Below are 23,019 nucleotides of genomic sequence, written 5' to 3' on the forward strand. Positions count from 1 at the left end.
TTTTCTTTTCTGACTTGACACCATTCAAGTTTTAGCCTAATCTCTACTCTAAACTAGTATAAATCACAGTAGAATTGATTAGTGATAATCATTTATGGGCATGGTCAGACAAAGGCCACCTGGACAAAGTTAATAGCATAGCTGTCCATGTTAAATACTCTACTAAAACCTCCACAAGGTCATGTCCCAGTGCCCATTCCACCACACGGTCAGTAGATGTATTTATCCACTGTTTTGTAAAGGTTACCCTACAATGTACAATGAGGCATGAGGCACACGGTTTCTCACCTGTGAAAGAAAAAGTAGGAATTTATGAAAAAAGTGACTGCAATAAGAAAAGCAGAACTGAACATTCGGGTAATACAGATGGTAGAATGAATCTCTGTACTGACAGCTTTCTGAAAGGCTGTATGGTAGCTTTGAGACACTTCAAGTGCTATATTTCAACTCTACATACTCTGTTAAACTATTAAGAACTGTCCTTCACTAAAAATTTGAGTGAACTGTGATGAAAAACGAGATAACCTTCTAACAATGCCATAAATGACCACCAAAGTTTTTAGATCAAAAGTAACAAAAGGTTCTCCAGCAAATAGAGGCTTAAGTAAGTCATCATCAACAAAACCCACATTAAAGCAGGACAGCAACTTTGTGTGCACCAAAGGAATGGGACAATCATAGGCACTGCTGTACCACAGATGTGAGCAGCATTCCCTTTTCTGAAGGCTTAGGAAATTAAAGAGAAGGTCCCTAACAAGTAATTTCACATATCAGAGCAGAGCAGAATTTAGTGCTTGGCCCCTACACATGAATTCCAAGCATCAGCCTTCAGTCCAAGGCTTTTGTTGGCAGTCAGGACCTGCCCAGGCCAAATAACTAAGTTCTGAAATAGATACCGATTACCCAGAACTTCAACCACTTCTGCACAATCTCCCAAAAACAGATGAAGGTATGAACTTCCTAGACTAAAATGGAATTATTTGAAAATATTCGCACAGAAAACAGACAACATGTTGCCAAGAGATTTTGAAATTCAGTTTTATTTCAGGAATAGAAGAGGAAGACAATATAATTCATTTAGCAGACAACCAAAATTAAACATTAAGCCTTGCTTATTCTTTTTCAAAACTCATTAGGATTCTATGTTCCAGCAAGAAATATTCCTATCCATTCATGTAGCTCTTCCAGCTCCCACCTGCCTGATCAGGTAAAAATCCAACTGAATCCCAAACCAGAGTAGGCTTCCATTCCTATTGTTTTACTGCACCTATATCACTGCTAATTTTTCACAATAGGTTAGTAGATAAATGAGTTGTAGAAGTAGCTTACTACAATTTAATGGAACAGCACTTAGTATCTACTCTTTTTTATCTATCTGCCATCACTTCTTGGAAATGCCAATTCACACTTAAATGCCAGCTCAGGAAGTACTCCCAATTCCAAATACAATTCAAGCACAGACCCACAAATGCACCAAATATTGAAAAAAAAAAACTGCTCTGATTTGAAATTTGTATAACATTCGCTTGAGTTAAGAGCTAGTAGCTGGGCTCTGAAATCCTTTGTATCATCATTCATGCTGTTTCCAATCCAAATGCTAAGGAGGCAGTATCAGCAGGCAAACAAGGAGAGCAGGTATTTCAAATGAGGGGTAATGCTGTGCAACTAGGATCTGGACTAATTACACACATACACTGATCTTTCTCTTTGGCAAGGGAAGAGGAAGAAGTAACAGGCAGAGTACTTATAACTTGCCAGGACTTTAGATGCATGGTGAATCACCTGATCCTACTGAGCACACTTCTGAAACAATTCTGGTCTATTAGGACTAACTTCAATGTGCAACAGGTATAATAGATTTTTTTATTCAAAACTCCAACAGTCAGCTTGGACACTAATTACCCCATGACTGGGTAACACTTTCCCAATAATTACCTAAGAAAAAAATACTAGGTGGTATTTTGGCCCTTATAAAACAGTAGTTTAAGCCTTGGGTTTGTTGTATGCTTGTATAGTAAAGCACTCAGATGCTGACAACGTGCTTTCTTAGGTGACCACTACTCAGATTCAACCAAGGTAGTGTCCAGAATTCCATAATTATCATTTAACTATTGCTCTAAGTTCTCAAATATAAACACTCTCATTTTGTGCCAATTAATAAGACCTGATTAAAGATTATACTCCAAGACTGAAGATGCAAAAATATTACTAAGCTAAAGAAACTCCTTTGGATCTAAGAAATAATAGGGAACACTTTTCAATCCAAAGGGTTCCAAAATCTTTTGCACTGATTAACTAAATTGCAAATAGTAGGCAATATTGCAACATGCCTAAAATCAGGATAGAACAATTTCCCCCTGCCAAAGAACTGCAAGATGTAATTAATTTAGTTGTAAAGTGTATGTAATAAAAAAATATCCTTTCCTATGTCCCTTAGGTCAGTTATATCCCAGCCTAGCATTAGTAAGCAAAGGTTATCTTAAAATATATAATGGGAATAAAATTTACACACATTCAGATTAAACTTTCTAGTTAGCTTCATCTTGATCATAAGGAACGAGACATAACCAACATTTTACTCTAACTACTGCATATCATTTTACTTCTGGAAGGCCAAAAATGAAATTGAAAGGAAGTGTCTACAAATATCTACAGATAACTATTTTACTAGAAATATTGAGCAATGTCAATTTTAACATGAACAAGTTTATCCATAAGGATAATCACATTATCATTATAAAAGTTCTATTGTGTGATTTAGCCAGGAAAGTTTTACAATAAAAAAATTAAACAGTATTTTGATTGAACTTATATTTGCTTCTAGAAATGAAGACAATTTTTAATCATGGCTTTCCTTAAAAACACCATATGTTGTTAACAAGCAGTAAAGCACTAGTGTTGAAAGGCACTAGGATTGTTAGCTTTGTGTTACCTGGTTTTCAATACAGATACAGGCACTTGAAAGCTTAATAAATCAAGCCTGTAAAACACTTCTGTATTTGTGCGGAAGTCGGCTACATTCATTAACATCTTCAACAGGTTGTTCCTGCAGTTGTAAGGACGGAAAATTCAGAGTAAATCCCTGCAGCTCGCTTTACAAGTTGCATCTTTCTTTGGCAGACACATGAGATGTGGACTGTGTATATGTCCTAATTACATCCTAAAAATAATACAAAAGAAATATTCAGAGCAAGTTCCATTAAAAGTAGTTAGTGGAACTTCAGGAAAAAAAAAACAAGTACTTGAAGCAAATCTATGTAGCAAGCACTGAGCTCAGGAAAGGCTTGTGGAAATATTTCACAACCACTACGAAAAGCAGGTTATCATTTGGTCTGAAGAATCAACCTGAACACATTGCATATCGTGCACAGTTATCTTCCAGAAGCCTTACAGAAACTCAGCTGAAACAAAGTAATTGTACCTCATTGGTTAATCAACATTTAATTAAATGTAATTAGAGTGATGTTTCCTCATTTTGTAATTCTACATGCACTGACTTCTGCCATTTAAACCAAATGGGAATCAAGAGCAATTTCTCACTTTGTTGGATTTACAAAAGCAGCTAAGATAATTCACAGCCAAAGTTCAACTACAGAAGTCATTAACATACATTTTTTCCACTGTCAGCATTGTATTTGTCCAGCAAAGCCTGAACACGGGCACCATAGTCAGGGTGAACATCAGTGAAGTTTTTCACCTAAACAGGAAGACAGAACAGAAAAGGCAACAAGAATTTTTTTCCTCCACTTCAAATGTATTCTTTTAACACATTTTCTGCTCTGTGGTCTACAAGCAGTACATATCATAAGGAAGAAAAGGAGGATGAAAACTCTTCTCTAAAAGTTTAATTCTGACCAGCCAGAAAGGAGCTATGAACATCTTCAAACACTATTTCTATTATCTCACATAGAGCTCTTTCCTGATTTAAGCAAAAGTTCCACTGGAAAGGATATAGATCTAATCCCTCCCTGATCCTCACTGCCTTCTCCTTATTTAGAGTAAAACGTTACACTGGCAGTCACCCGATTTTTGAAACACCAAGTTAAACACAAAGACATCCTTGATGTTCAACATCAATCCCATTCTTCCCATTGGGGAAAAGTTACTTTAACATGTTATACATTATTTATGCTATATTATGTAAATACACACATATTTAAGTGTTCTGTATTCACAGAATCACAGAATCAACCAGGTTGGAAGAGACCTCAGGGATCATCGAGTCCAACCATTGCCCTGACACCACCATGGCAACTAGACCATGGCACCAAGTGCCATGTCTAGTCTTTTCTTAAACACATCCAGAGATGGTGACTCCACCACCTCCCTGGGCAGCCCCTTCCAATGGCTAATGACCCTTGCTGAGAAGAAATGCTTCCTAATGTCCAACCTGAACCTCCCCTGGCCAAGCTTAAGGCTGTGTCCTCTTGTCCTATTGCTAGTTGCCTGGGAGAAGAGGCTGGCTCCCACTTCACTACAACCTCCTTCAGGTAGCTGTAGACTGCACTAAGGTCACCTCTGAGCCTCCTCTTCTCCACGCTAAACACCCCCAGCTCCCTCAGCCGTTCCTCGTAGGTCAGACCCTCCAGACCCTTCCCCAGCTTGGTCGCCCTCCTCTGCACTCGCTCCAACACCTCAACATCTCTCTTGAAGTGCGAGGCCCAGAACTGGACACAGGATTCAAGGTGGGGCCTCACCAGTGCCGAGTACAGAGGGACGATCACTTCCCTAGACCGGCTGGCTACACTATTCCTAATAGAGGCCAGGATGCCATTGGCCTTCTTGGCCACCTGGGCACACTGCTGGCTCATGTTTAGCCGGCTGTCAATCAGCACCCCCAGCTCTCTTTCCGCCGGGCCGCTTTCTAACCACTCTTCCCCCAGCCTGTAGCGCTGCACGGGGTTGTTGTGGCCCAAGTGTAAGACCCGGCACTTGTTCTTGTTGAACCTCACGCCGTTGGTCTCGGTCCATCTATCCAACATGTCTAGATCCCTCTGCAGACCCTTCCTACCCTCCAGCAGATCGCCACTCCCACCCAGCTTGGTGTCATCTGCAAATTTGCTGAGGGTGCACTCAAACCCTACGTCTAGATCATCTATAAAGATATTGAACAGCACCGGCCCCAGAACTGAGCTCTGGGGAACACCGCTAGTGACCGGCCGCCAGTTGGACTTTGCCCCATTCACCACCACTCTCTGGGCTTGGCCATCCAGCCAGTTTTTAACCCATCGAAGAGTCCAAATTCCTACATAAAAAGTATTGACAATTCCTACATAAAAAAACCTAGAAGTTGCCTTCTCATAGAAGAATTTCTGATCTTTCTTTCATAAGCACATTGTCATTTTGACAGAGTTACTAGACTGCAAGAAAACCTGGAATAAAGAACAAAGGCTAAAAATGAAATAGGGCACTTACAGCTCTCTTCTGAATGAAGAGTTGCGCATCTTTAAGATGATCAGCGATATTTTTACACAGCCTTTGGCGTTCATCCTCCTTCAGCACTTTGGTATAGAATTCTCGCACCTTATGATTAGAAACAAATTTTTACTTTGAAATTCCCCAAAGCAAGTCATTCTACTTGTAGCAGCCAATACTAGTTACTGGACTTTTAGGATTCATTATTACTGAAAAATAATAGCTTTCACTTACGAGTCAAGCAACACTTAAAATACTCAAAATACTTAAACTCAAAAGGCAACCAATTTGTGGTGGTTTTTTTTTGGCAAACCTGCTAAAAACTCTTTCTACATCCAGCTTGAAATAACTGTTGCTTATTGAGTTCATGAAAACAAATATTGCTGTTGGGGTCCAATTCAGGAACTGATGATCATGGCATTACATGCATGTAATGTTTGCTTATCTGCAGGCACTAATCACAAGAAGACAAAGTCACAACCTCTAGCTATCTGTGCTCAGAATATGGATGGCAAAGGTCTGTGAGAATTCACTGACTGTCCCGTCAGCAAAAATCCACTTATGCATGAAATTAAGCTGTACGGAGATCTTCCAAGCTCTCACGAGAGCTGAACTTCAGGTTAGTCCAGACATTTCAGAGAGGAGACAAGTTTGAATGATCGTTATTAATATTCTCTAGACTTATCCTATAAACTCATCTTATGTAACAAGCAATATAAAGCCTTTTCATATATCATACCTGAGTCACATTATCTTCATTTGCACTATTGAAGCGCTGCACATCTCCTGAAACATACATGCGGCTCGCCTTTACCATGGGCTGATCTTCTGGACCAGTAAAACTATTTGGATAATAGTTTGGGGCACCACCTGAAGACAAACAACATCATCCCCAAAAAAAACAAAACAATCAGATGCCAGCTCTCTCAGAAGGCAAAGTGTTCTTTGCCTAGAAGAACCTAAATCAATTACATAATGATGATTCACTTTATTAAAAACAGTTGTCAGTATTTTTCTGTCAACATACAGCTGAACACCAGGAGCCGTGTCTTCAAGCCAGGACTTAAAAGCACTTCTTATAAACAGAATTTCAATAGCTTTTTGGGGGGGGGAAAAATTGATTTGTTTCAGAAATAAGAAGGGCTGGCCACTCTCACAACAACACTGCTCAGACAATTTGAGTAGACGAAGTCATTGATGTCAAAGTTTTAGTCCAAGACAGCAAAAAGATACACTTTCATCTACATATTTGAAGTACTACTAATCTTAACTATGTAGAGGGTTTATTTTAAAACACAATGAACTTACAGAACTGCGTAAAAATAAACTTATCTGTTCTTGGACAGAAGCAGCTGTTTTCAAGTTCTCCTTTTACAAATACTTCCCTTTCCTCCCTCAGCAAGTATTAGAATACATAGCCCAGAGGAAGGCAATGTTTTTGGCACGAGGCATAGCTTAAGTACATCCTTGTTTACTCTCTGGTGTGAAACAGTCACTATGGGGCAAATGCTGACAGAACACAACCTGCTGAATAGAGGCAAAGCTAAAGCTCTGCTCTTGGCACTTACACTCTTGCCTTTCGCAATCTCTTGGAAATCAGAAAGCAAAGAAGTTTTACAAAGTGGACTGAGTTTATGGAAGTCAGTCTTTAAATTTAAAAAATGCCAATAGAGGTTTCTCAAAGACATTTAGGCCATCTCTATTATTTTTAGAATAGATTTTTGCCCAGAAGTAGAAACAAAGACGTAGTAATTAACTTCTGTGAAACCATTTCTCTGACGTATTTCATTTTAAATAATTAGTATTTTAGAACTTTTTCAATTAAGTCCCCTTTAACAAGCATGTTTCTAGAAGTCTTTAAACGAATATAAACTAGGGACATTACTGAATTCATTTGACTGGGGGTGTTCTCCTGCAAACCCCCTTTTCTCTCAAAGGCTGCTTTATAAGTTTTCAAACACATCTTAAGCTTCCCTTGGTTTTTACACTTTTAAACAAACCCCCCACCCCCTGTCCAAACATCCAAACAAAGTCTCCTTTCCTGGATTAATAGAAGAGATATACACCCATCCTAAACAAGTATGTAAAGATGACAAACATTCTACTTTTCAGGAGCCAAGAAACCCCCTTTTTTACCCCAGCCACTGTTTACAAAATTAAAAATGAGTCTCTATTTGTAGCAAGTGGAAGTTACATACATAGAACTGAAAAACACTCAGTTAAGAGACTATCAACTATTTTAAACAAGGCTGAAGTTGTATAAGGAACACTCATATGCTTCTTTTAAAGTCTTTTTTAAGATGTAGATAACACATTGTGTAATCTTCACAAGCAAGCTTCTGTTTTACAGCAAAGTTTTGATTCTCAATACTTGTACAAGACTGACAAGAGTCATAAAGTGGATAAACAAATAAAAGTGATGAAAGCAATACAACATACTCAGATTTAACAATGCTTTCAACAAGATCCCTCAAACAGGAGATAACAGGATAAAAGTCAGTATCTTGTCAATTAGCATCATATCAAGAACAAAAGAAACAGGAATAAAGGTCCACTTTTTGTAGTAAGAATTAATCAGGTAGGTCCTCCTCAAGGATCTGTGTGAGGACTAGCACTATTCAACATACTCAGTTACTCAAAAAGGGAGCAAATAATGAATTGACAGCTTAGCCTCTGCAAACTTTAATTTAGGCAAAATCAAACCTAGCTATTTATACTGACACAATCTCCTGATACCAAAACAGTGGATGAAAATTGCTTTGCTGAAAATAATTTTACTTGCCATGTAATTCACATGGGAAACAGAAATGCATGCAACTTTATACATGCACAATCATGGGTTCTAAGATATGTCATTACCTACCACAAAACAGATTTTGAATTCATTTGGACAGTCTGAAGTAAATTACCTTCTGATTGCTGGTGAGCACTGAGTTAAAGAGTATTAGGAAGGGCACATGGACAAATTTAGGGCACTCTACAGAAAAGAGCATATGGTGGATCAGTAACAACTGCAGGCGAGGCCAACTAATCTCTAAAAGGACCTAGTGGTATATGGAAAGGTTGACAAAGATTATGAGAGGTAAAGAACAGTTTTCACACAAAAGGAAAAAAACAGACAGACTGGGAAGTCTAAAGCTCAGGAAGTTACACAGCTATGTTCGAGTTGGGGGAAAAAAGTCACAAGAGATACTGCATAGTTGAGGAGAAAAAATACCGTTTCTTACAGTATAAGTTAGTAATATCCAAAACCCAACTGTTTAGCAAGTATCTTAAATCCCCTGTGAACAGAAAAGAATTCTGCACTACATGCATAAGTATCATTAAATTTAAAGACATTTTCATTACTACCTTGGTTGTCAGAAACACACATTGGTCCATCCCTCTGGTAATTGGCCACACGAGTTCTGAAGGGGCAGTTCACAGGAATTTGTAGGTAGTTAGCTCCCAGACGGTGTCTGTGAGTGTCAGGATACGAAAAAAGACGACCCTAAAACATTTATCACAAACATTAACTACCACTTGCCAAAAGAGATCACTTAAGTGGTATATGCCAATTCAAAGCACTATACATTAAATAGTAAAAGTGAGAGGACTCTTTCCTTTGCATGTGTATTCCTGACGTACTTCAAATTATGTCCAAGGTGACACTCAGCCACAAACTAACTTTGCTGGAATACCAGTGAAGAATGGCAGGTTAAGTTTCATTTATGCAACTTGGGTATTTCCTACCAATTTCAGAATGCTAAACCTATTCTGAAGCAGGAAAAGAGTTACACATGTAGAGATAAAAGTGACTATAACAGTGCTGAATGTTACTAAGGAATAATATAATATTCTCCTACTTATTTTCAACCTTCAATTTACAAACTGATTACATCTGAAACATGGTAGTCCCTTATTTATTTACTGAACTGTGTCTGATGCAGCTCTAGTGACACCTGGATGCCAAGAAGACAGACTGATTCCGACCATGCAGTTTGGGGGAGCAAAGAAAGGCAAAACAAAAGAACTGCATGATAGTTCAAGAGTTTATCCAGTTAAAACTGTCAAAATATCTTCTTGTTTCCATGGATATCATTTGAAACAACAATCTAGTTTTAATCTGAGAAAGCATAACATGCAAACATCCATGACTCTGCAGACAGTATAGTCTACTGCAGCCAGTCTTACCAGATATTTTGACCTGTAAGAAATCTGATACTACTTCTGAAGAATAGTCTTGTGGTTTGTATCAGGGATTAGTTATATCTGCATTTTAGAGCCTGTGAAGTCCACCTCTCACCCTCATAAGAGTTTACAATTCTAAGATATACTGCAAACACATAAATAAATATGTATTGCAGCTATGGTTTTATTCCATACTTGTTGCCAGACTGACAGATTTCCCCATTAACTTTGATAGTTGTTGCAGATGCCCTCTAAATTCTGGATTTTCTATTTCTTTAGTTCTTTCCCATTCTCTTGATATTTAAATTTTGGATGAGCACATCACATAGTGACCATTAAAAAACCACCACCAAAAAAAAAAAATAATCAGTTGCTTTCCACCTGTCAGGTTTCCTTCTGCTACACAAACAGGGATAAGGATGCTTTCAGAAACAGCAAAGCAAACGTAATGCTCTTCAGGTAAAATCTTATGTGCATTGTAGTTTACCTGCAGCATTTTATCAGGGCTAGGTTCAATGCCAGGCGGCATGTTGCTAGGATCATACGCCATCTGCTCTACTTCTGCAAAGTAATTGACAGGATTCCTGTTCAAGACAAGCTTTCCCACAGGGATGAGAGGGTAGTCACCATGCGGCCAAATCTGTTAAGACATAGCACACATACATTAAAATCAACACTATTATAGTATTATGCAGCTTAAATAATTACTAGGCAGCATTTGCCTGATTTAAGTCTTGATTGAGAAAAATACATTACTGAAGAAATTTATTTTTCCACTAATAAACGTTTCGAGAAACGTCTTATTTTATGAAGTCTTTTGCAATGAATACAGAGTACTAATGCAACTTACTTCATCACCCCTGCATAATCTCAGCGCTTGACTACGTAAATGAAATGCCCACAGGCACCTGAAAAACTGCCTAGGAATGCAATATCGTAGGTGGAACTGGTAGCATGATTGTTTTCAGCTACTTCAAAATGCAATCAGCTTAACTAGCTTTTTCTTTGTCATCTTAGCCTTTACTTCCAAGTCCAAAAGTCTTTAGCCATTTTAGGAGAGCAATATTGGAGGACAAAAAAAAGTATTACAAGTTTACATCAGTATCTTTCCACAAGCTGTTCCTTTGAACAGCAATTGGAAGTCTGACAAAATCAGATCAACAATCAGAAGCTACATTATCAACATCACTTAAAACTAGTGAGCTCAGGGTGTGACTATGATCTGAGATCACGCTTCGGAAACGCAGTGCAGTTGTGATATACAGGCCTGGAATCAAGCCCTATCTGTATTTCACTGATGAAGAGTAACATCAGATATAACATCAATATCATTTCATCTCCAGAATTTCTGACTCATCATGACCATACAGTAAAAAGTACACTTTAAACATAGAAGGGAAGAATGAAAAGGACTGACTAAGTTTATCGACAGGGACTGTAAGAAAATAGTGCTACTCCATGGAAACTATTACACTTTTTTTATAGATAAGCTCAGTTCTGGCATTTGCTACATTTTGATCTCATGACCTTTCCTAAACTAGCTGAAATTGAACATTCACAACAGTATCGGAGATACCTTCGTTAAATCAAAAGGATTAAATGGAAACTTCTCTGCTTCTTCAAACGTCATAACTTGAATGTAGAAAGACCACGATGGATAGTCGCCCTTGGCAATGGCATTGTAAAGATCACGTATTCCATAATCAGGATCAGTAGAAGCCAGTCTTCCTGCTTCTTCAACAGGAAGATTTTTGATGCCCTGGTCAGTCTAAAAGCAATAAAAGCAGTAGCATCAGTTACAACATGCAGAAAGTATTACAGAAATCATTACTAAGAATGTGCTTTAGCAAGACTTATAATCCAAGACTGCAATTGTCCATGTTCCAATCTCCAGTAACTTGAGTTCAGAATAATAGTACATTCAACAGCTGCCTTCCAGATGAAAATCAGTTCTCTGACAGAAGTGAAATAAATATGTAAGGCTATGCCAGAATGCAAGACATCAGTCTTGAAGGTATGATACCTGCAGTACATCAAGTAAAGAGGTTTCCCCTCTCCCCTTACAGGACGGAGTGCTCCTTTACTGTCCCATCATCCCACCTTTTCATACAGATCATATGCCAACATCAAGTCATAAAATTGTTGCAGTCCTCCAGGCTGAAAGTTCTGGATTCTACATGAATCTCAATTTCCCACCCCTCACCCCTATTTCTGTGATATCTTTAGCACTAACTAAAAATCTTACTTTAATAAGCTTTTGACAACTTGAAGGCTAAAAGCTGCTATACAATCCCTCTTAGTTCAACGTAACAATTTCTGAAGTCTTGCTTCAAATTTATGAGTCCAGCCTCCACTAAAGTCTAAAGTGGTAAGAAGATGCATGGCCTTTAAAACCTTGAAGGGAAGTTGTTTTCAAGCAAGATACGCTACCGACTTTCTCACAAAAGCGTGGAAGTTCTGTGAGCTTCAGTTGCAGAGCTCTTGGAAACAGAGTTTTTACATTTTAGTATACAGTTGAGGCCATCTTCAAAATACTAGATCAATACAGCTCATATGCAGAAGATAAAGGGGAAAAAAAGCCAGATCCAGACTGAGAGAACTTTTACCTGAAGAAGCACCTGTTGAATTTGAACTACTGTGTTGCCATGCACATGAAACAGGAACATGTCACACACTGAATAAAACACATTTCCAAAGGGCTAGAGGATTCTTGCATCTGCAGTGAATTACAGCAAGGGAGTCTGATAGGAAGTTCTTGCACAGCTTCACACCCAAACCCCTAGTGGCATGAGGCTGAAATGCAATAAGCTGAGCTAGATGCTCAGAGCTCACCACACAAGTAGATGGAGTTCTCCAATAACAAGAAACAGTTCCCCAAAGAAGAGTTCTTTATAGTCTAGTAAATACCTACTGTGTCATAGCAAGAACAATGATGCCTGTCATATTTGTTAAAGGCATGGAACTGATATAAAAAACCCCACACACCTTTTTGATTGAGTCTATGCACTAACATGCCTTTTCTAAATTAAACTTGAAAAGTCACAGAACATTTTTAGACAATCTATTTAAACTGTTTTTATCCAATATGATTTATACTTCCAATAGATAACTGGGGAAAAAAAAGATACCTTCGCATGGAATTTGCAATAAACTGCTCTTCCACTAGCATTAACCAGTTTAAAAGTATGTGATCCATATCCATTCATATGGCGATAACCATCAGGAATGCCACGATCACTGAACAAGAAAGACACCTAAAGAGAAGGATCAAACAATATTAATGGACTCACCAGATCAAGGATAAAGCCACCATTTGAGACAAAGTTCGTTTATTGCATTAATCTGCGTCACTGGAAGCTATCTTAACGTTATGAATGCCTTGAGGAATTTCTAGTTTAAGAGTGTTAATGAAATAAGACTGCTTTGTTTTTGCACAAAGAACAACTGTGAATTAAACCTACATCAAGTTTTACGCCCACGTGAAATATTCGGTGAAGTACAAGACACTAACCTACTAATAATGTTATGATTTCCCCTGTAAGCACAGAGCAGCTAAGCATGGATAATTTAAGTTACAAATATAAATAAGATTTTTTTCCATGTTAAAGACAATATCTGAAAACAGAAGCCCTTAACAACTTCAAAGTTTTCAAGCAGTAAACACACCATCATGCAAACATATTGAAAATGCTGCTTTTCTTTAAGTTTATGATCACAAACAATGCTTGTGGTACTTTTTCCAATTAGTAATTACTGGAAGGCTTCTGTACAAAACCATTTTCTTTAAAAAAATACAACTCCATTTTTCATTTTATATTAGCTTTTTTTGCATAACATTCTTAGATATAAATACATTTCAGAATAATTAGAACGCACTGTGAATTCTAGTCATTTTTGGAGTTGATCTAATGTGCTACACAATATACAGCTTTAAATAAACTTATATGCGATAGCATTACTTTCCCAGTACTTTACTGTTCTCTAACATTAATAGTTTGTGTCTCCACTGCTTTAGTGTTAGAAAACTTAGCAACTTCCCCTTCATCCCTATACAAAATATGATTATGAAAACAGAAGAATCCCACCCATTTCAGGGAGTCATTAAAAGAAAAAAGGCTAGATACACGTACTAATAGCCTTAAAAGTTATTGTAGGCCTTTCACCTTTACTGTTCCTAGAAGATTATGTAGACTTCTAGATAAAACATGGAAAAGTTAGTTAAAAACACAGGCTGTCATGACATGAAATTCTTAATCATTTAAAATAAAGTCAAAGGAGAGCCTTACTTGATGCAAAGACTCAGGGCGAAGACTCCAGAAGTCCCACATCATGTCTGGATCCCTCAAATGAGTCTGAGGGTTTCTCTTTTGGCTATGGATGAAGGATGGAAACTAATTTGTCCAGAAGTAGAGAAGGGAGGAAGTAGGGAAAAAGAAAAAAGTTCTGTAATACCTCCAAATGATATGGGGTATACTAAGCAACTCCTGGTACAAAACAAGACAAACAGTTTTTCAATACACTTAACTGTGAAAGGAACAGCACACTGAAAGATGAGACAAAGTTGTAAGATCACTGAAGAAATCTTCTATTGTCATACCCCTCCTGAAACCAAATTCACTCACAGACCAGTAAAATTAGGGTAAAGTGAAACATGTACAATTAGGATAAATAGGCTGTTGAAAGCTAAAGAATGCTTTCATTTTGTGACCAAAGCGAAAGGTAAATCTTTTCAAATTTGTGTATCTGAACTTTACTGAATATCTGACTCGTAAATTAATACAGAGATATTATAAAATATCTGTGCAGAACTCCTCCACTGAAGGAAAGCCCCTCTACTTACAAAGTGCTGTTAAACTTACACTAAAAGACCAAAAATAAAAAAACAGATTTAATAAAAAGATTTTGCAAGAAGCTTTTAAAGCGAAGTCTTCTCCCCACAGATAGCCTCAGAATGAGAAAACTGACTACAGAGTAAAACAGCTAATTTGAACACCAGTGAAACTACCATATCTGAAGTTGAAAACATGATACTGTACTTACTTGCTGGCCATTCTGCTGTGGTGTATGCACTAGCAAACACAACTAAATGTGTGTGCTATTTGTGCTATGAAACCACATAAGTAATTAAGCATTAGTTCTTAAAATTCTTTTTTTTAAATAACACCTTTTCAAGTCAAAAATGCTCATACCATCTAACAAACAACAAAGTTTAAGTGTGTCAAAACAGCAGCTTTTGCTTCTCAGTGAAGCAAGAAGATGTGAACGAACTTTTGGACTCTTTCACAAAGCACCCTCATCGTTTGTGCTTACTCACCAACATTGCATCCCGAATAAAGAAGATGGGAGTATTATTTCCCACAAGATCCCAGTTACCCTCTTCTGTATAGAATTTCATTGCAAAGCCTCGAGGGTCACGAACTGTATCAGCTGACCCAGATTCTCCAGCTTGAAGAAACACATGAACACGCAGAAGTGTTATGACAGGAAATGCATACAAATTTTAAGCATAAAAAAAAAGAACTTGAGAATATGCCATAAAATCCTAAAAGGATGGGGTTGATTATTTTAAGTCTTTTCTATACCAAGGAATTTTTGGCATATTTTCAACAATACTTCAGGTGCTGGAAGTTTCCAAAGTGTGAACAGACACACACCCCAGCATTCGGGCCACAGTTAAAAGAAAGAAAAACCAAGTATATCCACTTGAACCAATTTAGAGTGGAATTTGCATTATCACTCAAAGAGACAACATCAGCTTATAAGGCTGAATTGGCTAAAAAGACATTAGTTTCTGTGCACCAAATGCCAGTGTGAAAGCTCTCATTTGGAAGGTGGCAATCTAAATAGCGTGCTAACAAAAAGGGAACTTATTACAGAAGACTTGCAACCCTCTTAATTCCCCTCCTGCTTTATCCAAAATGGTCCTTTCAATGTGTAACTTTACACCAGAGCAAAAGTGCCTACCACAATACCTGAGCAAAAGTGTTCCAGAAGTATTCAGGAACAGCTAACACTAAACATCATGATGAAATAACAAGGACGCTCATTCTCTCATTAAAAAAATTGTGTGCTACAGAACAGCTAGGAAGAAACATGTTCAAACAGAGCAGGGAAAGGCAAGGCAGCGATGCAACAACCCACTTCAGCACGCAGTCCACACATCAAACTTAGCTGCACGTCTTTCCCTCATAGAAGATTTCCATGACTCCTTAATTTTTGATGACAGGGAAAAGCCAGTAAGCCAAAATCAGCAGCTCCCTGAGCCTTGTTGGACTACTTTCTCTCCCATACTACTTCCAGGACTGAATCCTCATCAGTATTTCAATACTGATTAAAGTAGTAACGCATAAATTTTCAAAGATCATTTTTCTATCAGACAAGACATTGATCATAATGCATGTTTTAACGAATATCATTTAAGAGTTTGCTAGTTTGTGCATTCAGCTCTTCAAGAAATAAGAGTTTATTTATGGAAGACTGTTTATTCTTCTTTGCCTCGTACTTACTTTACAGCATTCATCCCCAAAACACTCTTACAGCATAAGAGATTGTAGGTATTTAACTTTCAAGTGTTAAATTGCAGCATGCAAGTGTTGATTACCATCCATCCACAAACAAAGCAAGCTTTCTGTCAGGAAAAAAAATAGCTCAGACTATCCTTTCTCTCACATTCCAGAGGAAAAAGTGTCTACAGAGAGCTCTAGCAGAAAGATGCAGAAGCTGCTTAAGGTCTTACAATTCAAATGAAATTCACAGAAGAGGAACTGGTTGGCAGAAAGCATTTCAAACTACCTTAAGTACATTAAGTGCTCCACAATGCACACATTGCTATTGGTGTAACAATGGTACACAGGTAAGATGATACACACTAACTTTAGAGCCTTACCAACAGTGGAGAAACGTATAGCAATCGGAGTTCTTTTGCCAACGTGTTCAAACACTTTTGCCTTACAATAGTCAGTAATATCATGAGTGACTTCAAAATAGCCAAAGGCTCCTGAAAAAAAAAGTAATTTCAAAATCTCACATCTAGATACCTGCCTTCCACTCACAGCTTATCTATTATTCCATTATGGTCCAACATATAACTTTAAGTCAAAAGGAAACATGGAAATACACCAGTTTAAACAGAGTTCATATCTATGCACTAAAACACTCAATATCCACAAAATGAAATTTACTTAACACAAACTACTATTTGCATGGTGCTCACTCTCCCCTCCTGAACTGACTGTTAACAGCTTCCAGCAGCAATACAGACCTCATTTCTACTGCACAAAATAACAGTAGCTTTTTGGATGCTCTTCTGCCAAGATTTGCATATTTATCTCAGAGCAAGACAAGTATTTCTTAAATCCTACTATGTGTTGCAGAATTTTTGGTCCACCTTTAAGCTGGATGAAGCAAAAAAGTTCTTCCCACCCCCACAGAGACATTTTTCCTCATGTACATTCACATTATAATAAAATTCAGTGCCATATTTTCTTTTTCTAGGGCAATATGTAATAAAAATCAGAGCTGCCAGTTCTACCCTACAAAGATCAATAACAAATTTTAAAATGAGCTGGGTTTTTCTTATTTTTAATTTAAATATTAGACCATCATCTTTCTTTGGCAGACAGATACACTGGATGACAAAGACAAGAATCTATCAAATAAAATACAAGCAGACATTAAAACAGAGATGGGTAAGTGTTCTCTTCCATAGGAACAGGGTAATACAGAGGGAACAGATAGAGGAAGCAGAGATTACAGCAAATACATTAAAAATCTAAGGGCTATAACTATATATTATAACCTATAATACTAAATTATAGATAATATGATGCAATTTATCTGTCACAATCTACATGTAAACTCAAAAGCTTTTTAAAGGCTAGTTCTCCACACAGCAAAAGCATGTGTTTTTAAACATACCTGCTCCTTTTGCATGCACAACTCTTTCAGGAATCCTCTCTCTGTCAAAATGAGCCATCTCATCAGTGAAAAAGACATCTTGAACAAGAAGAGGTCCACGTGGCCCTACCGTCAGAATATTAAGCTTATCATCTACTGGGTTTCCAGCACCGGTGGTCAAGACATCTGGTTTCTGAAAGCGAGAGACAGGCAGTGTCACATCACCAGAAATTAAACACCCTCTATATTTAAGCCACACAATACGCATGCCTGTTCAACCATTACGTGTCACGGGACTTAACAAGTATATAGCAAAATTACATAAGATTCTGGAACTGGTTACAGAAAATATAGATGTCTAACTACATCCTCACACTACTATGTTTGGGGCTATTTAAGAAGGGGTGTTCAAGTCATGTATAACCCAAGAAAGTCTTCCATGGTTCAGAAATATAACTTGTTAAGACTTTATATCTTCTTCAAGAAAAATCAAGTTAAGGTTCAATTTGTCCCCCACCTCAACAGGAGAGGATGGGAAGAAAGCGAGCTAGAAAAGGAGCAGCTACTGCAAAGTAATAAGGGAGAAAGGAGAGGAAGAGAAGGTAATGTCAGGTCAGGGATGAAGGCATAAGGAAAGAGCCATAGTCACACAGCGTAAAGACTAAAAGGGGGTACCCAGGATTACCACTGGTCTGGAAGAGCTATGGAAAATAACATAAGCAAGAGCACCTGAGGAATTATCATTCTAGACTCTTGAACCATGGAAGACCTAAGATTAACAAAAGCCCTAAGCAGCCCTACTGTCAATAAATGTCCTATCAAAAGGACAGCAAACCAGAACATTTTTTTTTTTCTAGCATCATTATTGTCTTTAAAGAAATTGCCCAAGACAGCCCATACTCATCCTTTTCCCCTCCATACCAAGTTTAAGTCAACCATTCTTGGAGGCTGCTTAGAGCTGCAGCATCTTACACAGTTGGTGTGACCCTGTGTACCTGAAAAAAACCAGCCACTCCAAGACAACTTCAAGAAAGCTGATGGAACTCTGTAGCACTATAATTGACTGTACTCCCACTTTCTTAAAAAAATCGCCATAGAAAAGACTTTGTCTGCATCCCATATAGGGTCGTATGCTCCCCTAAGGCAACAGTCCTACTTTACTGGGTACTGTAGAAAACATAGCAAGAAAGGGACATCAGCTCCAGAGACCCAATGGTCGCAGGTTTCAGTTTTTCCTGAAGTACATTTATTACCTGTTAGGAGCCAGGGGGATGCTTGTAAAGGACTTAGAAGAACAGAACAGAAGTTAGTACAAAGGGAAAAAAAAGGAAAAACAAAAGAAAAAAGTTTGCAACAGGGTGAGCTCAAATATCCGAGTCAGATGATGACCAGTTAATGCTAAACCCCCAGGTACATGTTGCACTAAGCTGATGGACATCTGTACAGGCTCTCTATCAATACCATCTTACCCTCTTCTGCCTGTAGCATCCACGCACCTGAACCATGGGAAATGCACCCGAATAAATTCACTCATCCCCTCCCGACTAGTTCTCCTTCTTCTAAAGTTCTATAAATGAAAAGGGATGGTGAAGAGAAGGAAAAGGTTGATGAGGCATCAAGTCAAAACTCTTGATGAGGCAGCATTCACTATCACATCAGCACCTTTATGGGGTTCCAATTTTTATACTGACAATCTAAGTTCTGCTTTAGGCATTTTAATTACTGTAAACAGACAAAATTCCCATCTGTATTTCATGGAAGAATATGCTGAACTGGACTAGTCTCCAGGTTTGTTTTTTTTCCCTAAGAGGCAACCCACAAAGGCAGGGGAAAGAAAAATTATTCACATCTACACCCGGAGTTCTGGGTGAGGCAGAGTATACAGGGAAAGTTCTATACACCTTTGTTTGACTCAGGTACATGAATAACCACATAAAAGACATTTGACAGGATAACTGCATTTCCAATGTGTTCTTACTAATATGCAACACACACTCCTCTAGCTGGCTCAATTTCCCAAAACACCTAGGTTCTTTATTCTTCATTCACCACTTCATTAGCATAAAGTTATAAGCATAAATTCAATTTAGGATGCCTGAAATCCTAACCTACACTGACATTTGTACAAACATTTTAAAAAGACAATATATATCCAGTTACAAACAGGAACATGATGTACAGGAAAGTTACCACTTCAGCTTTATTTATAGTATTTTAAGTCAAAGGAACACCTGCTTAAATCAAAACATTATCTATAGTTTGTCAAGGGAAATATGCAAGAGTATGAACTGTTCTCAGTATTCTTTCCACTGCTTACATATCACATTCTTCCTACCTTATATTTTGTTCACTAATTAATGCAATTATATTAGCTCACCATCCTGACATATTTTCTGTACTGAGGGATGGAAGCTACACGCTACCCATTTTGAAACCCATTCTAAGCCTCTGCTTTGAAGATCCCTTTCTTAGAACATGGTACAGTCTGCAGGTGATGAGAATATAAAATGCTCCCACATCACATTTGTAATTGAACTCTTCAGTCACAAAATTTTTTTCAGAGTTTGCTTAGGGAGAACTACTTTATTTTTTTTAATCCAGCTTCCAGCACTGCCAGTATTTTTATCTTCATTAGTTTCGCTGATTAAAAGTTTCAAGTTTCTCACAGATAAAACCCAATGTATTAGTTTTCCTAATCATAAATTCATTGATTTTTTTGTTTTGATGACACTGTCGTACTCTCTTAAGACAGACAAGCTCCCCGTAACGTGATGAAAAAGAACAGATCCTACCAACAGCCTCCTAAGCTTCTGCACTTCTCTCTCCAGCCTTCTTGTGTCATCATTCATTACACACATTTCCATCCTTCGCATGCATTCTACGTACACGGAGACTTCCACTTCATCCCCACACTAAGGCAGCCTGTGACACCGCTACACAAAAATCCTGTGTACAGCTTCAGCACCATTTATGAGTTCTGACTCCTGTAATTCTAAGAAAAGCAAACTTGGGGACTGGATTCTGGTAACTCTTAACATGAGACATAGCTCTTAAGACCCCTCCAGCCCATACAGCAACTTTTTGATGTCACTAATACTTCTCTCATCTTGAAGCAGCAACCAAGTTTCGCTCAGTTCATTGAGAAACACAAAAGTTCCGTTCAATTAGAGCCCTGTTTATCCCAGAGTTCTTCACAAATTGTGAGAAGCCCAGTAGGTTTAACCATGCAATGGTAGGACTGTAATGCATATGCCTACACCTCTGACCTTCTCCTCTACAAAGTCCTTGCAAGAGCTTGGTAAAAAACAGAAGGAAAAAAAAGTGAAATCTTAGTCTTAAGGAGACTTTTTGAGTCCTTTTGATTCACCTATGCCTTTATAATACCTTCTGTGTGATCACCTCAAGGGTGGAAAAAACCTTTGTAAACTGCACGCGACAAAGAACAAAGGTTTGTAGAGGTACTACAACCCTTCTCAAACCAACAGGCTATACTTTTGTCTGAAAACCACTTCTATAACACTAACATTTAAGACTACTAAAAGTAGTAGCTAAAACCACAACTTTTTGAAGCTAAACCTATCAAAAAATTTAACAGCTTTGTGGCTGTACAGTCTCATTTGTGTAGGCAGACTTTCTGAAAGGGTTTTTCTAAGTTAGAAAAAGTAAGTTTTTCCAACTTTCTTAGAAAAAAACTAAGTACAAACTTTTTTTTTTTAAATGGTAGGATATAGTCACTTGTTTCAGGGTAATGTTATGCAGGGTGCACAAAACAAGTTCCATCAGTGTGAAGACCAAAAAATACAGTAGTTTTAAGAAGAATTCTCCTACCACTTTTGGACTTGAGTTTGTTTAATGTCTATATTTTCATATGGTTGGGAGGTGCATACACTCGAAAGCTTAAAAGATAAGAACTGTCGAATCTGCATGTGTATTTCATTACAACACTAACCTGCCATGATAGAAAGAAGGGAAACAGAGCCAGGAGAATTTTAGTCACAGCTGTTGTAAACACCATACATCAAAGTACATACTTCCGGGCATTACTGATACTTTGCAGCTTATAAAAAGTCACTTTAAAATTCTAATAAGTCCTCCCTACTTTCTATCTTAAGGTCTCATGACTCCTTATGCAACACAGACTTTGGGTTGCCTCCCAATCTTCAAATTAACCTTGGCCTGTATTCAAACACTGCTTTATTACAGAAAAGCCAACATCCATATGAAAGTTATTACACATGGTACAAAAACATGAAACATGCTAGAATACGATAAAGTCACAATTCATCACTGGAAAGCAGTTTTCATCCAGTACCTTTTAGAACCGAGAGGAAAAAAATAAAATCAAGATGTCTTAACAACTACAAAGAGTGTGAACTGACACATCCACTTGTGTCTTGTGAGACTGCTGCTTAGTATAACCAGCTGAAACAGTATTTAATGCCAAACACACATTTCTGACAGAAAATACATAGTAGAAACTGTCACAGTGATTTCAGGAAGAAGAAGGGACATTAACTCTTGCAGCATTTACACATTTACCCAACTATTTTGGGGTATATTCTACATCTTCAGAAGACTGAGTGCCATGCTGTTGATCACATGTTCTTAGATTTCAGCCTGCCACTTGCCCCAATCCACTTCAACCTGGTAAACAAGTCTCCATATGCTGCTGAGTGTACCTTATCTTTTACACTACTCCCTAGTTACATTTTCACTGCGTTCTATCAACGTGATAACAGAATTGAAAAGGTGAATATCTGATTTCAGACGAAAAAAACAACACCTCTGCCCCAGGACCTGCGGGCTTGGGCGCAGAAAGCAGAGGCTGCGGCCAGGGCAGGGCTGCCGAGCAGCCGTGCCAGCAGCGCTGACCGCCCTTGTCGCGCCCGGCCAGCTGGCAGCCGCCAGCCCCTTCGCTTTTCCCGGGCACGGCACCAAGCCGACCGCTCCCCGTTACGGGCCGAGGGATGACCCGAGCGCCGCGGCCCCCCCCGCTCTGCTCCCCCCGAGCTGGTTTCCCTCAGGTCAGGCGCCACGCTGGAGGAACCCCCTGGGCTCTGCGCCCTCCAGCACCGGCGCTCACCCCCGCCCCTCGGTCCCTGCAATGGGGCCAACCCCGCCCGCGGGTCCATCGCCCCTCCGCTGTCCCCCTCACAGCGGGCCAGACCGTTACCGCCCAGCGAGCGGGGCCGAGCGGGGTGCCGAGGGGCGCAGTCCCTCAGGCCTCGCCGTGCGCCCGGGGGAGCGCAACGCCCACCCCGGGCAGCCCTGGCGGGTACCTGCGAGCCCCGCTGGCTCTGCCACTGCTTCAGCTGGTCCGAGGCGTCGTCCCGGCCGTCAGCCATTTTGCAAGCTCAAGCGACCCCCGAGAGCAGGAAGGGCGGCTACGGAGGGAAGCAAGCGCGGGGCGGGGGCGGCAGCGGCGGAGCTGTGCTCGCTACCAGCGAGGAGGCAGCGCCGAAGAGGGCACCCCGCGGGGAACCGCCGCTGCACCGCGCCCTGCAGCACCCGCAGGTAGCGGGAGCTACTGCACCCAGG

The 23,019-nt window shown here is 39.0% G+C and overlaps 1 protein-coding gene across 1 annotated transcript; it reads right to left on the reverse strand.

Moving 5' to 3' along the window:
- Nucleotides 1–1,024: 1,024 nt before the first annotated feature.
- On the reverse strand, nt 1,025–23,019 carry CAT (catalase). Its single transcript, XM_068398909.1, has 13 exons — nt 22,761–23,019; nt 17,503–17,674; nt 16,472–16,582; nt 14,900–15,030; nt 13,872–13,976; nt 12,714–12,839; nt 11,162–11,353; nt 10,073–10,225; nt 8,767–8,905; nt 6,155–6,285; nt 5,416–5,523; nt 3,611–3,697; nt 1,025–3,160 (listed from the first exon to the last, which is right to left on the reverse strand). The coding sequence occupies exons 1-13, from the start codon at nt 22,824–22,826 to the stop codon at nt 3,095–3,097; spliced, it is 1,587 nt and encodes a 528-aa protein (XP_068255010.1). The 5' UTR covers nt 22,827–23,019; the 3' UTR covers nt 1,025–3,094.

This window comes from Nyctibius grandis, chromosome 4, assembly GCF_013368605.1.
Source record: "Nyctibius grandis isolate bNycGra1 chromosome 4, bNycGra1.pri, whole genome shotgun sequence".
In the NCBI taxonomy this organism is placed as follows: domain Eukaryota; kingdom Metazoa; phylum Chordata; class Aves; order Nyctibiiformes; family Nyctibiidae; genus Nyctibius; species Nyctibius grandis.

Bases quoted from the DNA above. Each gene is read 5' to 3' on its own strand.
- CAT (XM_068398909.1), bottom strand. From the start codon at position 22,826: ATGGCTGACGGCCGGGACGACGCCTCGGACCAGCTGAAGCAGTGGCAG. The intron at 8,906-10,072 runs GTAAACTACAAT...TAAATGTTTTAG, and splicing joins GCCCTGATAAAATGCTGCAG to GGTCGTCTTTTTTCGTATCC. The intron at 6,286-8,766 runs GTAGTAATGAAA...GTTTGTCTTCAG, and splicing joins GTGTGTTTCTGACAACCAAG to GTGGTGCCCCAAACTATTAT.